Genomic DNA, 15,626 nt, shown 5'->3' with positions numbered 1-15,626 from the left:
CACACCCCCTCCTCTCCACCAAATCACAGCTTGCTGGTACTCTGACCTAGGAGGGTCTCCCCCAGGGGCCCCTGACACCGAGGTGGCTTCAGGGCCCGACTTCTTCGCGCCTTGTTGCCTCAGGAGAAATTGCCATTTTACATTTCAATTAGGAGGTCCGATGGGTCAATCAGATAGCCACGGGCAACGAGGGGGATCGGGGCCCAGCCCTGCGCCTCTTCAATTATCATTAATGAACTTCCTCTCTGAACCTCCAACCTTTTTAATATGCAAACTAGGCCTTTTCGAGGCTACGTCCATCAGGGCTGCTTAATGTACCCGGAACAAGTGCGACAGGGGGAGGGGGTGATGGCCCACCGTGTAGGGTGTTGGGTGGGGTCGGGTCTTTGGCAGCTATTTGGCTGCTAAAGAGTTTCCTTGTTGGTCTTTCTGCCAGAGAGGGTCTCCCTACTGGTTAGCAAGATTTCCACCCCCTCTCCCTTCCCAGGAGGCCTGCTTCCCTCTGCGGCATCTCCTTCCCTTTATCCCCTCCCTCTCCTTGACAACGGGGCTAGGTCCTTACTCCTGACTCCGGACTCTTCTCCCCCAGCCCGATCCCTGCAGGAATTGCCCAAGACATGAGGATCGAGGGGCCGAGCCCCTTGCCTGCTCTCCTGGTGAATGGAGGCAGCAGGAAAGAGGTGACCAGCAGGCTGAGATGTGAACAAGGCCTGGCGCAGAGAGGAGCGGAAGGTTTTCTGTAATGCGGCAAGCGCAGAGGAGTATGAAGCTGCTTCCTCAAACCCTCTTGGAGCTCCCACCCATCTGCAGTTGTGAGGGTCGAGGCCGAGGCCAAGGGTCACCACCCTCCACCTCACCCCTTTCCTGTTAGCCGATCCAGTCCGGTCCCTGGGGGTCTGGACCCCGGCATGGGCAGCTCTCAGTGGGCAGATGAGTTTGATGGGACTGTGGATCTCCTCTGGAGCTGCGTCCACCCTTTTTTTCCCCATGGTATTTGTTTAAGCACTTACTATGTGACAGGCACTGTACTAAGCACTGGTGAAGATACAAGCTAATCAGGTTGGACACAGTCCTTGACCCACATGGGGCTCACAGATGAGGGAACTGAGGCATAAAGAAGTTGAGACTTCCCCAAAGTCACTCAGCCAAGTGGAGGAGCTGGGTTGAAAACCCAGGTCCTTCTGACTCTCAGGCCCGCGCTCCACCAGCTCGCAGATGGATCGGTGGGAAGAGCGCAGCCCTGGGAGTCAGGAGACCTGGGTTCTAGTCCTGGCGTTGCATCAGTGTGACCAATTTCCCTGGGCCTGCAAGCGGCAAGGGAGGGAGGGAGAGAAGGGCTGGAAAGTCTCAACGTTGGGGCATCAGGAAGGCAGGCAGACTGGCAGCGGTATGCTCAAGCATGTGTATGTGTGTCGTGGGGGCGGGGTGGGTCCTCTGCTCCTCTCTGTGGTCCTGGGATCAGCTGACGGGCGGCGGGCGGGGCTGGCGGGTGGTCCAGAGACTCCAGGGCCGCCCACGCCCTCTGTCCGTTTGTCCGGACGTCTGGCCCTCCTGACCTCAGCCCCCTCGGCTCCCAGGACTGCCCCCAGCTGCTGCGAGCAGACAAGATCCTGGTGCCCGTGGAGGTGGTCAAGCCCATCACGCTCAAGGCCAAGAACCTGCCTCAGCCGCAGTCTGGACAGCGGGGCTATGAGTGCGTCCTCAGCATCCAGGGCAGCGAGCAGAGGGTGCCTGCCCTGCGCTTCAACAGCTCCAGTGTTCAGTGCCAGAACACCTCGGTGAGTGACCCCCACTCCTAACTCTGGGCCCGGCCCAGCTTGCTGATCAACCCAACCCTGGAGTGGATCCTGCAGCCGTTTCGGCCTACCCCATTCTTTTTTTTTTTTTATGGTATTTGGTAAGCACTTACTATGTGCCAGGCACAGTACTAAGCTCTGGGGGTAGATACAAGCTTATCAGGTAGGAGAGAGTCCATGTCCCACATGAGGCTCACAGTCTTACTCATTTTACATCATGGCCTAGTGGAGAGAAAACGGGCCCGTGAGTCAGAAGGTCGTGGGTTCTAATCCCAGCTCCATCATGTGTCTGCTGTTTGATCTTGGGCAAATCACTTCTCTTTGCCTCAGTTACCTCATCTGTGAAATGGGGATTGAGACTGTGAGCCCAAAGCGGGACGGGAACTGAGTCCACCCCGATTTGCTCGTATCCTACCCAGCACTTAGAACAGTGCCTGGCACGCAGTAATAATTACTATTATAATTTTTATTAAATGAGGTCATTGAAGTACAGAGAAATGAAGTGATTGAAGTGATCACACAGCAGACAAGTGGCAGAGCTGGGATTAGAACCAAGGTCGCTCTGACTCTCGGGCCTGTGCTCTATCCACTAGGCCACGCTGCTTCTCATGCCTTTGCTTTGCCTCCCGGAACCTTCCTTCCCTCCCTCCCTCCCACCTGCCCATCTGATTGTGCCCTTGTTGCGACTCCCTTCCCATTTGAGAGTCCCGCCCATCTGCGTACCCTCTCTGTACCCATCTTTTCCCGCCAGCCCTACTGCCTGTCCATTTGTCCATACCTCCTGTCCTGCTGTTGACCTTCCTGTGTCCTTGTTTCTCTCTGTTTCCTGCCATCAAACTCAAGTGGGAGCACTCAGAGACAGCAGTACCTCAGGCTAAGATCCAGCCTCTTTTCGTGTGCTGTGTCCACACTTGCTGTTGGGTCACAGCGACTGGGTTTGGAGATGAAAGGCATGATGGAGGCACCCAAGAGGGCAGGTGGTCTCTCGGTTTCTGGGTCGGGCCCCCTCCCTTGGATTAGGCCATTGGAATAAGTGGCCAGTGGTTCCTGGTCTGTTTCCAAGCGATCCCGCCTCCTCTCTCTGGCCGGGTTCCTGGCCGCCTCCATCCTGACGTCTGGTCGCGGGATGAGAGTGTTCCCAGGCAGAGAAGGGAAGGGGACTTCAATCCTATGGCCCCAGAGTGGCTTGGCTAAGGGTGGGCTGAGGAGACAGCCTGGCCTAGTTTGAGACCCGGGAGACTATAGTCTAAGTTCGCACTCAGGGCTGAGACCAAAGATACCTCCCCATCCCCAAGAGCTGGACCAGAACCAGACAATCCTTCAAGGGCAAGCAGGAAGGAGTCCTGGCTACCCAGTGTTCTCCCCAACGCACTGGCACCTGGTCAGACACACTGCAGGGATGCCCCCTCCCCCTCAGCCCCTGAGGAGGGGAGGAGAGGGTGGTAGGCGGAGGGGGATTCAGGTTCCAGGGCCAGGTCAGCTCTAAATTCTCTTCCCCCCAACCTTGAGTCACCAGAAAGGAAAGAAGAGAAATTCAAGAAATTAGTATTGTCCTCATGGACACCTATAGAACAGCAAATTATTATTATCATTATTGGTGCTAATAGCGGTAGTTTGAGTGATTCCAACTGCCATCTCGCTCCCCGGCTGTAGCTCCCCAAGGACTGGAGCGGCCGCTGGCCCCGTCCCGGGCGGCCCCGGGAGCCTGTTAGATCGTGCTCGGACTCCCGATTCCGCTGGCGGCCAGCCTCACCGGCAGAACCTTAAACCTCCGGACTCTGTGGGGCGCGGGGCCGCTGCCCGGCCAGACGTCACGGGACGGTGACAGAGCAGCCGAGGTTAAAATGAGCTCACGGAGGTCACTCGGAGGTCAGGGCTCGCTGGCTCATTGCCCAGGATGCTGACCATCCCCTGCTCGGGCCGGCTGCTCACCCACGGGTGCGTGGGGGCCGGACCGGAGTGGGGATGGCCTGAGTATGGCTATGTTGTAGGAGGGGGGCTGTGCTGTAGGAAACTTTGGTTTCCATGGTCTGAGATGGAGCAGACCCACGTCTAGAAATGCCTTATCTGGAGACCTGGGAAAGCCCCACAGCCGCAGCCCTCTGGATCCCTAGTGGGCCCTGTAACCGAGGGCGGGTGGTACCCCACCCCGCTAGCATTGGAGACAGCAAGGCTTCCCTCCCTACCCCCTCACTGTCCCCTGGGGTGTCCCCTCTGCTCCCAACTTCTGGTTTTTGTGAAGAAGTGGCTCTAACCTGCAGCCTTGATCAGAGCTGTGGAGCAGGGGAGAGGGGAGGGTGGGTATCTGTCCTCCGGGTTTTTAAACCTGGGGAAACTGAGGTGACAGTTTCTAAACCCTCCTGTAGCCTAGGCTGTCCAACCTTGATTGAGACACTTAACCTCTCTGACCCAAGGCCTCTGGGGGCTAGTCTTACAGCCTCCCCACCCCCAAGGACCTTACAGATTAACTGTCCCTGATTGCAGAGAGCTATATAAATGCTAAGCGGCGTGTAGAAGCGGGGGTGGAAGGGAAGGAGGGAGGCTGCTAAGACTTGACAGATCTCCTCCAGGGTATAAGAAACATCCAGAGAAGAAGGTAAGACAGGAGAGTGACTTCCTTTGGGAGGAAGCTGGGGCACTGGGGGTTAATGATCTTCTTAGTGTTTTACAGCCCTGGCCCCAGGAAGTGAGAGAAGAGAGGGATTTGGCTCTCAAAATCTTTCCTGTCCCTTTTCTTAGAGACCTTATCAATACACACATACACACACACACACCTTATCAATACACACACACAACACTCCAGGATGTGCATTCACATAAACATATTTATATAGAGTTATGGTTACACATATGTATCTACACACATTTCTCTATATAGAGCCATATAGATTTGCATGCACACACATATGCACCTATAGTGTACACATACCTGCGTGTCTGTAAGTCCCCAGATACATACCCTGGCCAGTCAGACAGCGGGTTCAGACTGTGTGCAGATCCCTGTGCTAGGTTAGCTGAAGAGGATTACAGAGTAGTCATGCCAAATAACTTACAGGACAAGCACAAATGCCCCATCAAGGCCGATGAAGACAAGATGGGAAATCTCTGTCCATGTTTTCTCTCTCTCAGCTTCCCTTCCTCTCCTGAGCTAAAGTCGGGGTTTTCCTGCCCGGCATCTCCAAGTGCCACTCTCTGTTTGCCTCTCTGTCTGCCTCTCTCCCTCCCTGTCTGTGTATGCATGTGTGTGTACGTTTCTCTCCCTCACTGGGTACCCTTTCCCCATTCCGCCTAGAAACATGCTTGGGCTCTGAGACCCCTCCCCGGGTCCATGTTGCAGACAGACCCCTGGTCCAGATTTGGGGACCCTTCTGGAAACCGAATGACTCTTGCCGGAGGGGGTGGGACTCCAGGGGGGCACTGCCCAGCCTGCTCCCTTCCAGCAGGGCTCTGCTTCCCGACTTCCCTTACAGGGCAAGTTCTAGCCAGGATTGGGCTCAGATCTGGAGGGGTGAGCCCCCCGTGGACATCAGGAGTCTTCAGAGCAGGGCCTGGCACCACTGGCCCACTCCCTCTTGCTCCCGCCTCACTCTGCAGAGTAATTTCCGCAGAGCTTTATGTTGTTTCTGTACCTCTGGAAAGAAGATGGCAGCCAGGAGCTGGTGTGTCATTCCCCCCGCACCCATACACACACACTCCGCCATGTTCTAGCCACAGAGAGTCCAAGGCCCAGGGAAAGGAGTGTCCAGCTCTGAATGACACAGTGAGAGAGGCAGTACAGAGCTGGGGTAGAGCACAGGCTCGGGAGTCAGAAGGTCATGGGTTCTAATTCCAGGTCCTTCACTTGCCCGGTGTGTGGTCTTGGGCAAGTCACTCCACTTCCCTGTGCCTCAGTTACCTCATCTGTTAAATGGGGATTAAGACTGTGAGCCCTGTGTGAGACAGGGACTGTGTCTAACCCGATTTGCTTGTATCCACCCCAGCGCTTAGTACAGTGCCTGGCACATAATAAGCACTTAACACATACCATAATTATTGTTATTATTATCATTATTATCATTAATGGGACCCAAGCATCTGGACATCAAACAGGGAACCTGCCCCAACTGATGGCTGGTCTTACCTCCTGGAAAAAGAGGGAAAGGAGACAGGCCTTTCCCTGCCACCCTGTTAGGCTGGTATATCTGATATTTATCAAAGATTTACAAGGTGCCAAGCATTTGCTAAGCACTGGCATAAACAAAGGAGAAGGAGATTGGGACCTAGATCCTATCCCAGCTGAGGCTCGCAAGCAAAGAGTAGGTATTTTATTATCCCTATTTTACAGAAGAGGAGAGTGAGGCTCTTCGAGATTAAGTGATGGGCCTGGAGCAGAGCTTATTCCCAGTCCCATACTATCTCTCCACTCGGCCACACGAGCAAGAGATCCCAACCTCGAAATTCCGGGGGTCGTCTTGGCCCGAGACCTCACCTGCCTCCGCCTCTCACCCCCCTGGAGCCCCGAGCCCTGCTCTTTGGATCGCTCCAGAAGCCCGTGGAGATCCAACCCTCTCCTCTTCTGTCTCTTCCTTCCTGCCGCAGTACTCTTACGAGGGCATGGACATCAGCAGCCTGCCGGTGGAGCTGACCGTCGTGTGGAACGGAGACTTCAGTATTGACAACCCGGCCCAAAACAAAGGTTTGGCCTCCTCCCGACAGCCTCCCCCAGGCTTGGCCTCCCTTGACACAGTAACTGTGGTGACCCACAGTGATGATACCACGAGCCACTGCCGGCCTTCTGGGAATGTCGCACCACCAGGCCTCCGCCGTGGCGTTTATATTCGAGGGGGATGTGGGTCAAGGTCACTGAGTTTGGAGGTGGGATTTGAGGAGTGTGCATTCTGGGCTGGTTGGGTAGGTGGGACCCTTGCCGACCCTTGTGTTGGAGCTCCCTGGTGGTGGGGGTGGTGGAGTTGGGGTGGGGGGGCAGTCTTTGCCTCCATTTCCCCTCCCTTGTCACCCACACATCCCTGAGATGTGACCCCTTTCCGTTGCTGGGTCCCCTTCTCTGCTACCTCCTGTCCAGGCAGTCCCAGAGGGAGTCTCCAAGAACAGTTCACCCTGCCTGCCTCCCTGGGCTGCCGGGTGAGAACCCTGGACTGCCCACTGCCTCCTCACCTCGGCCTGCACCCCTGCCCCGGGCTCCTTACCACCCCTACGCTCACCCTACCATTCCCTAGGCTCAGTCCTGTTCGGCCTGCTCCCGGTAGCGGCGATGGCATCCATTGAGATCCACCTGGGTACAATGCGCCATCCAAATTGTTCGGTAGAGCACGGCACAGAGAAGTGATCCTCGCCCACAAGTTGCTTACACCCCAGTGCGGGAGATAGGCATAAAACTGTTTAGAACTCGAGGAATCGGAATGAATGATGGGGTGCGCCCTGAAGTAGACACATGAACACCAGTGTTGAGGATGGGCATATCTAAGCTCCTTACGTGCTGGAGTTGGCCGGAGGGTATACGTGGCTGAGGATGCTGGGAGCTGATTGAGGAGGGCTTGTTGGTGGAGGTGGGTTCTTGGGAGGGCTGGGACTGTGGGGAGAGTGTGAACCAGGCCCATGTAGGGAGGGAAGGGCCCCAAACCAGGGATCAGTGGGAGCGAGGAGACTTAGGAAGAGTTCAGCCCACTCCCATATTCTGTCCCCAGTTCACCTGTACAAGTGTGGCGCCATGCGGGAGAGCTGTGGCTTGTGCCTCAAGGCGGACCCGGACTTCGAGTGCGGCTGGTGCCAGGGCCAGAGCCAGGGCCAGTGTACCCTGCGGCACCACTGCCCCGCCCAGGAGCACCAGTGGCTGGAGCTGTCGGGCCCCAGCGCCAAGTGTACCAACCCCCGCATCACTGAGGTAACGTGAGACTCCCGCTACTCCCTGGGTTTCTCCTCCTGGGGTCACTAGAAGCGGCCACATCAGATGCCGCCCTTGGCCCCCTCTTTGGAGTAGGGTCACCCCTTCCTCACTTTGCCTGGGACTGGTCAACCGGGCAGTCCCCCGGTGGCCAGCCTGATCTTGTCCTACCTGGGACTGCCCTGTCTCTGCCCTGGAAGAGTCCTCCCCCTTCCTGCCAACCTGCACCCAGCCAGCACCCCGCCTCAATCAATCCATCATGTTTATTGAGTGCTTACTATGTGTAGAGTACTGTACTAACCGCTTGGGAGAGTACAATACAACGGAGTTGCAGACAGGTTCTGCCTCATTCCTATCCTCCCGTTCACCCGGAAATCCTGGCAGCGTCCAGTCCCTCCCAGTGCCGGCGCTCCTCCTGCCCAATCCCTCCCCAGCCCTCCACAGACCCACACTCCCACCGGCCCACAGACCTGCCCCAGCCCGGTCGAGAGAGCAGCCCGGAGCACTGGTGTAACCCAGTGGAGCCCCTTCCCAGCTGCCGGCTGGGGGCTGAGGAGTGAACTTGGAGAGAGAGCAAGCCTCCTTGGGCCCCCCATGCTGGGAGCAGAGCCGGTGGGGTGTGTGGTGGGGGGAGATGACTGCCCAAGGGGGGTGGGAGGTTTACAGACCAGGTCAGAGGTGAATATTTCTCTCAGGAGCTGCAGGCTGGATCGGGGTCTGCCACATAAATCCCGGCACAGTAAGGTGGGCCTGCAGTGATGAATTGTTAATGAATTGTACATTGCCTTGATTCTATTTAGTTGCCATTGTTTTTACGAGATGTTCTTCCCCTTGACTCTATTTATTGCCATTGTTCTTGTCTGTCCGTCTCCCCCGATTAGACCGTAAGCCCGTCAAACGGCAGGGACTGTCCCTATCTGTTGCCGACTTGTTCATTCCAAGCGCTTAGTACAGTGCTCTGCACATAGTAAGCGCTCAATAAATACTATTGAATGAATGATGTCATGGAAACGGGGCTGTGCGATGCTTTGATTTTTCCCACAGTGCTTTCTGTTCCATCTTATCACACATTGCCTCCTTGTCACATCCCACTGAGGGCCGGAGAGGCAGGAAACCAGTTACTCTCTGGTTTCCTGGGATCTCTTCACCCTTCCTCCTCGCTACCCATCCACTAAGCCCCAGGGGAACTGGACACCCCCAGCCCTGCCTGACAAATGAACGAATCTCCCAGAAACCCCGGCCCCTCCCTCGACATGCCCTGGCTAAGCTCCTCTCCTTCTGGGCCTGGGCGATAGCCCTGGGATTCTGTTCTGACTCCTTAGACTCCCTTTCATCTCTCCCACCTCTCCCTGGACATCCCCCCTGTGAGCTAGGAATCAGGGAGCGGAACCTACGCCGAGTGTCAGGGCGGGGGAGTGTCCCCACTGAGAGTGGGGGGAGAGACACCTCATATCTTCTTCTCCCAGATCATCCCAGTGACCGGCCCACGGGAAGGAGGCACTAAAGTGACCATCCGCGGGGAGAACTTGGGCCTGGAGTTCCGGGACATCGCCGCCCATGTCAAGGTGGCGGGGGTGGACTGCAGGCCTCTGGTGGATGGCTACGTTCCCGCGGAGCAGTGAGTGGGGCCCCATTGCCAGGGATGGGGCGGACTAGGGCTGGTTGATGAGTTGTTTACCTGTGGGGCCCAGACCACAGATGATCAGGTAAAGAAGCAGCCGGCCAAGCTGTCCCCCACGGGAGGGTCCTCGTAGCCTTCCTAGCAATCGCTCGAGCGAGAGACCGGCCCCCATGGGACCCTGACCGTGCCCTGCCTTTGCAGAGTCCCACCCTGCGGGGGGTGGGGGAGGTTGGGGTGATGGAGGAAGGAGTCCCAGACCCCCAGGGGACGACGTTCCTGCCGGGCAGAGTGTGGAGACTGGAGAGTTGAGGTTGAGGGCCGCCCCTCCGCTCCAAGAGCCGCAGCTTTGACCCCTTTCCCCGGGCCCAGTGAACTGCAGTCTGACCTGGCTCCCTCCTGTTGTCCCACAGGATCGTGTGTGAAATGGGGGAGGCCAAACCCAGCCAACATGCCGGCTTCGTGGAGATCTGTGTGGCAGAATGCAAGCCTCAATTCATGGCCCGCTCCTCGCAGCTCTACTACTTCATGGTGGGTCTGTGCACCCTACCCCTTCACGTCCCACACCCGAGTTACTACTACAACCTCCTGCTCCCGCTCTCCGCCTTACCCACTTCCTGATCCCGCCACCTCCCGGTCCCACTCACTTCTTCCCCAACCTCATCCTGCCGCTTCTCTCCTCCCCCATCTCCTGGTCCTGCACCCCTTCTCTGCATCCCACTTCTATCCTCCCCCACCTCCCATTCCCGGTCCCCACTCTTCTCCCTCCCCCCCGGGGCTCTGTGGAAAGACAGGATACTTTGATCCCAGGTGTCCAGAGGTGCAGGGCGGGTAGTGGGAGAGGATGGTCGTGGCTGGCGGGCTCTGGCCCTTCTTCCTATAATTGCCAGGCTGGGAAGAGAGTCTGAGTCTTACACCCGTGACCTAGGCTCACAGGCACAACAGACTTTCCCCACACTCCTACCCCACAGTGAATGACAGCAGTGGGGGGATCATTTCCTCTGGACTTGGGGCCTCTGAGCAGCTGTATGGAGAGTTTATGGGATGGGCTTTTGCCTGGGCTCCTGCTGCCCTGAAATGTCTCACTTGACTCTGGCCGTGTCTGTCTCTCCCCCTTTCTCTTCCTCCCACTCACCCCACCTCTTTCCTTCTTTTCAGCCCCAGGGGCAAGACGAGAATCCAGCAGCTAATACCAGTTTGGTGTGGCCATGCATGTGTGCCATTCCCCACACCCTGCTGAGGGACACGTGTGTGCAGAGAAATACACTCACACACAGATACACATACACTCATGTACCCCTGCATCCCATACACTCCAGTCCTCCTCTCCCCCAGGTTTCCTTCTGTGTCTTCTATTCCCTCAGAGAAATGCTACCCCTCCCCACTGGGACCGTAGAGTCCCTTTTCTGCCCTTTCTCTGTAGCTCTCTGTGGCCTGGCACTCTCTTTCCAAGTCCTGTTTGCTCTCTTCTGCGATCAGTGTCTGGCAGCCCCACCTCTGCTCCCTCACCACTCTGGGAGCCAGGGAGAGGGGACAGATTTCTGTAGCCTTGTCCCTGGCAGCCTGGGTATTCCCCTGGAATGCTAGAGTCCATCACCGCTGCCCAGGTCTCCCCGAACCTGCCCTTCTCCTCGGCAGGCCTGTGGGTAGGCGGGCAGGCAGTGAGGTGGCTGGTGGGCAGACAGGCTGTCTGGCTCCTCCTGGGAAGGGAGATTTTCTCCCTGTCTCCTCTGGGCCCGGGAGCAAGGCAAAGAGTCGGTAAATAATCCAAATTCTGATTTTCCGTGCAAACTGGCAATGAAATATTTATGAAGCCCGGCTTGAATAATTAATACTTTCTCGCAACTTTAAAAAGCTTCTCTGTAACTGCCCCCCGCCACCGCCCGAGAACTTTCTCAACTAGTGCAGCCGTGATTCTGGGACTGGGAAAGGTGAAGGCCGCAGGAACCAGGTATGGCCTTTCTGAAAATCCTAAAATAAAAGTTGCTAGGCAGCCTCCTCTAACTCAGTATGAGGTATGCTGGGGCCATCTGCAAATGGGTCACCCTCTGCCTCCTGCCTCTCTTCTCTCTTTCTCTCTGCCCCTCCCTCTCCTTTTCCCCATCTCCCTCTCTCTGTCTCCCCCTCTCTCTCCCTCCCATTCCTTTTCCCTCTCTCCCCCCTCCCCCATCCCTCATTCCCTCTCCCCCATTCCCTTCTCCCCCTCCCCCATCCCCTTTCCCTCTCTCTCCCCCAGCTCCCTTTCTCTTCCCCTCTCTTCTTTCCTCCCTCTCCCCACCCCTAAGGAGTTTATGGAGACTCTCCAACAAGATCTCATGCTTACTGTGGTCAGGGCCTTGCATTTCATTCATTCATTCAATAGTATTTATTGAGCGCTTACTATGTGCAGAGCATTGTACTAAGCGCTTGGAATGTACAAATCGGTAACATCAGTAAATCGGTAAGCCCTTTGACGGGCTTACAGTCTAATCGGGGGAGACGGAGAGATAGATGGTCAATCAGTGGTATTAATTGAACACTTACTGTGTGCAGAGCACCGTACTAAGCGCTTGGGAGAGTTAACGGAGTTTCTAGACAGGTTTACTGCCAATGGGGACTTTAGGGGTAAGGAGGAACTTAGGGCTGGAGGGCGTGGGGACTGGGTCCCAAGGAGAAATTGAGCTTTCCAGGGAGAATACCAGTCCTGGAGCTGGACCAGAAACCAGTTGGGGGACTGGATTTACATGCAGATCTGTCTGTGGGAGTGTGTGCATCGGCGTGTACAGACCAGACACGGTGTGTGCCCGCCCACCTGCCGCAATGGGGGGCAGAGCGGGAGAGTGTGAGTGAGTACCTTCTGCACACACACATGTGCGTGGGCATGTGTGTCGCCGTGCACGCGCCCGGGGTGTGTTTCTTTTCTTCTGTAATTGTGTTATCGATCCTCAGCGGCGTCAGCAGCAGCAGCTGTGGGCTGCGGCAGGGAGCTGGGGAGGGCTCTGAGCTTTTGCGCTGTAGTTCTTAAAAGGGAGGAAAAAAAATTCTTCATTTAAATGCAGATACCGACTTCTCACTTGGGACCGAGTGGAAAGTTTTTCCATTAAAATGCTAATGAAAGTACGAACTGCAACTCCAAATCCTTAGACGGACAGACAGAATGACGCTTCCTCCCCTTTCCCTGCGGCAGGGCCGTGGGGGCCCTTCAGAAAAGACCGGCTCAGCCTGGGTTGTCATCCTGGGGTCACCCCCTTTCCCCACTCTGTCCACCCCCCACCCTATTGCTGTCCAGACTGAGAGAAGCGGAGAGCTCCAGTCTTTTCTCCGGAAGGGCAGGTGGGATGGTAATAATAATAATGATCATTATTATTATTATCATTATTATAGTATTTGTTATGTGCTTACTATGTGCCAGGCACTGTACTAAGCACTGGGGTGGATACAAGCAAATCAGGATGGACACTGTCCTTGTCCATATGGGGCTCATTGTGTCAATCCCCATTTTACAACTGAGGCACAGAGAAGTTAAGTGACTTACCCTAAGTCACACAGCAGACAAGTGGTGGAGCCGGGATTATGACCCACGACCTTCTGACTCCTAGGCCCTTCTGCCCATTACCCCATGCTTCTTCCCTATCCATTTAGAAGCGACAAATCTTGGCCGGGCAACAGGACTCTCGGGTTCAAAGCCCAGCAATGACTCTGGGAATGGGACCTGCCTGGGAATTGCTTTCTTAGGGTGTTAAATGGGGAGAAGTCCCAACCCTCCTTGACCTGGTAGACCTGGCAAGCTGAGGGAAGGCTTTTTTTAAAAATGGTATTTGCTAAATGCTTAATATGTGCCAGGAACTGTACTAAACGCTGGAGTAGGTACGAGCTAATCAGGTTGGATGCAGTCCATGTCCCACATGGGGCTCTCAGTCTTAATCCCTATTTTTAACTGAGATAACCAAGGCCCAAAGAAGTGAGTTGTCCAAGGTCATAGAGCAGTAGAGCTGGGGTTAGGACCCAAATCCTCTGATTCCCCGGCCCAGGCTTTTTTCCAACAGGCCACACTCTTTCATTTTGAGCTGGTCTCCCTCAGGTTTCTTTTAATGCAGTGGCAAGGGATGGTCTCACGGGACCTCTGTGTTATGGGGAAAATTGCAGCTCGATAACCATGGGTTCAGTGGGAATTCATGGGCTAATGGGTAGGGGGTCCTGAGATTTTGCCAAGACTGACGTTGTCCTCTACAAATTCTGATTTTATTGTCGCATCCACCTCTCGTGGTACGTGTTCCACTCCTGCTGCTAATTGCCATTTTACTGAACTAAATACTGTAAAGCAGTTATTTGAATAATATTTACTGAGCACCTACTCTGTGCAGAGCACTGGACTGAGCACTTGGGAGAGTACAGTGGAGTTGGAAGACACAATCCTTGCCCCCAAGGAGCTTGGAATGTAACAGTGGAAGCAACAGTAGAATAATTTACAGATAAGAAGGAAGTCACAGAATTCAAGCCAAGTATATAAATGCAGTGTGTGTGTGGGAGGGGGTGGCGGGGGGGAGTCCCCAAGAGTGTGGGCGGCATGGAAGAGCTGAAGTGGCCATTGGGGGAATAAGAGAGATGAGTGGAGGAAGGCCTCCTGGAGGAGTTGAGATTTTGCAAGGGAAGTGAACCAAAAAGTTCAAAGACCTAACAAAGTGCAGTATACTGTGTGGCGGAGCGGGCCGAGGCTGCTGAGGGGAGCAGTATCCCACGGCCTTGACTGACGTCCCGCTCCCGAGCACGGCCGGCTCATCCTGCAGCGAAGCCACTGATGCCAACCTGCGAATCGGGTCAAACCAGAGCAGACTCACTTTGCGGGCCGACCGTTCCCCAGCTCTTCCATCCTGTTGCTGCCGAACCTATTCGTGAAAAGGCACGTGCCAGGCCAACCGGCTGTCTGGTGCCACCTTGCCCTCCGACCCTACTCTGACCCTCACGCCGGTCCCTCCCATTCCAGACGCTGACCCTCTCCGACCTGAAACCGAGCCGAGGGCCGATGTCCGGTGGCACCCAGGTGACCATCACCGGCTCCAACTTGAACGCGGGCAGCAGCGTGGTGGTCATGTTCGGGAACCAGCCCTGCCTCTTCCACAGGTAGGCCCCGCCCACCCCGTGTATGCACGCAGACACGGCTTCCGGTCCCAAGCCGGCCCCACTCAACGGCGGTCAGCGGTCAGGGCCCGCGCCCGTCCGCTTCTTCCTTGGAGACCAGCTGGTGATCAGAGTGTGCGTGGGGCACCCCCTGCTGCGAGAGGAAGAACCGACCCCCAAGAGGGGAGCTGGGGTGGTAGAAGAGATTTCAGTTTAGCAAAAAAATATTGGTAGAAATAACAGTAAATTGTCAAATGCTTACCAGATGCCAAGCCCTGGGCTAAGCACTGGGGTAGATATAACTGAAGCAGATCGGACACAGTTCCTTTTCCAGACGGGACTCACAGCCTGAGGGAGGAGGAAGAACAGGTGTTTTGACCCCCATTTTAGAGTTGTTGGAAACGAGGCACAGAGAAGTTAAATGACTTGGCCATGGTCACGTAGCAGCAGTCAGTTAAAAAATTTTATTGAGCGCTTACTGTGTGCAGAGAACCGTACTGTTTGTGAAAGTATAATATAACAATATATCAGACACATTCCCTGCCCACAATGAGCTTACAGTCTAGAGGGGGAGACAGACAATATAAATTAAATTACAAAGAGACACATAAGTGCCGTGGGGCTGGGACGGGCGATGGAAGCAAGTCAGGGTGACACAGAAGGGAGTGGAAGAAAAGAAAAACAGGGCTTAATCGGGGAAGGCATCTTGAAGAAGATGTGCCTTCAGTAAGGTTTTGAAAGATGGGGAGAGCAGTGGTCTGTAAAATATGAAGATGGAGAGCATTCCAGGACAGAGGCAGGATGTGGGCAAAAGGTGAGCGGTGAGATAGACAAGATCGAGGCGGGCAAGTTGGGGAGCCGGGATTAGAACCGAGGCCTCCAGAAATACACTGTTCAAGTCACCTGGGCTGTAGTGAGGATTTCGAAGCAGGGATAAGGGGCATCATCAGCAGGTGGCACGGAGAAGGGGGGCCAGAGCTGCCAAGGAGGAGGGCAAGGGAAAGAGTCCAGTGAGATTTCGGAAATGGCTTCATTGGGTTCCCTGAGTTCACCGGCTCCCCCATCGCCTGTCTCCAGGCTTGGGGCTCCCCTCAACTCCCTCCTTAGCTCCTGATTGACTCTCTCCATAGCTCTTCCTCCTCTCCCTCTTCGACATTCCCCCAAATCCCTCCCCCGCCCCTGCCACACCACCTCCTTGGCTCCTCTCAGCTGGGAACGGAGGGGCCCAGCCCGA

General features: G+C 55.6%; 1 protein-coding gene across 2 annotated transcripts in view; it reads left to right on the top strand.

The window, feature by feature from the left end:
• Positions 1–15,626, top strand: part of PLXNA4 (plexin A4) — a 309,259-nt gene that overhangs the window by 260,723 nt on the left and 32,910 nt on the right. For both annotated transcript variants that reach the window (XM_029073007.2, XM_029073008.2), the window contains exons 10-15: positions 1,578–1,778; positions 6,375–6,471; positions 7,481–7,677; positions 9,144–9,295; positions 9,709–9,826; positions 14,259–14,395. In XM_029073007.2, coding sequence (XP_028928840.1) covers positions 1,578–1,778; positions 6,375–6,471; positions 7,481–7,677; positions 9,144–9,295; positions 9,709–9,826; positions 14,259–14,395 — 902 coding nt within the window. The remainder of the gene's footprint in view (positions 1–1,577; positions 1,779–6,374; positions 6,472–7,480; positions 7,678–9,143; positions 9,296–9,708; positions 9,827–14,258; positions 14,396–15,626) is intronic.

The sequence above is a fragment of the Ornithorhynchus anatinus genome, chromosome 10 (assembly GCF_004115215.2).
Source record: "Ornithorhynchus anatinus isolate Pmale09 chromosome 10, mOrnAna1.pri.v4, whole genome shotgun sequence".
Classification (NCBI taxonomy): Eukaryota; Metazoa; Chordata; class Mammalia; order Monotremata; family Ornithorhynchidae; genus Ornithorhynchus; species Ornithorhynchus anatinus.
Note: the sequence above shows the minus strand (reverse complement) of the source record. Positions and strands in the feature narration are given on the sequence as shown.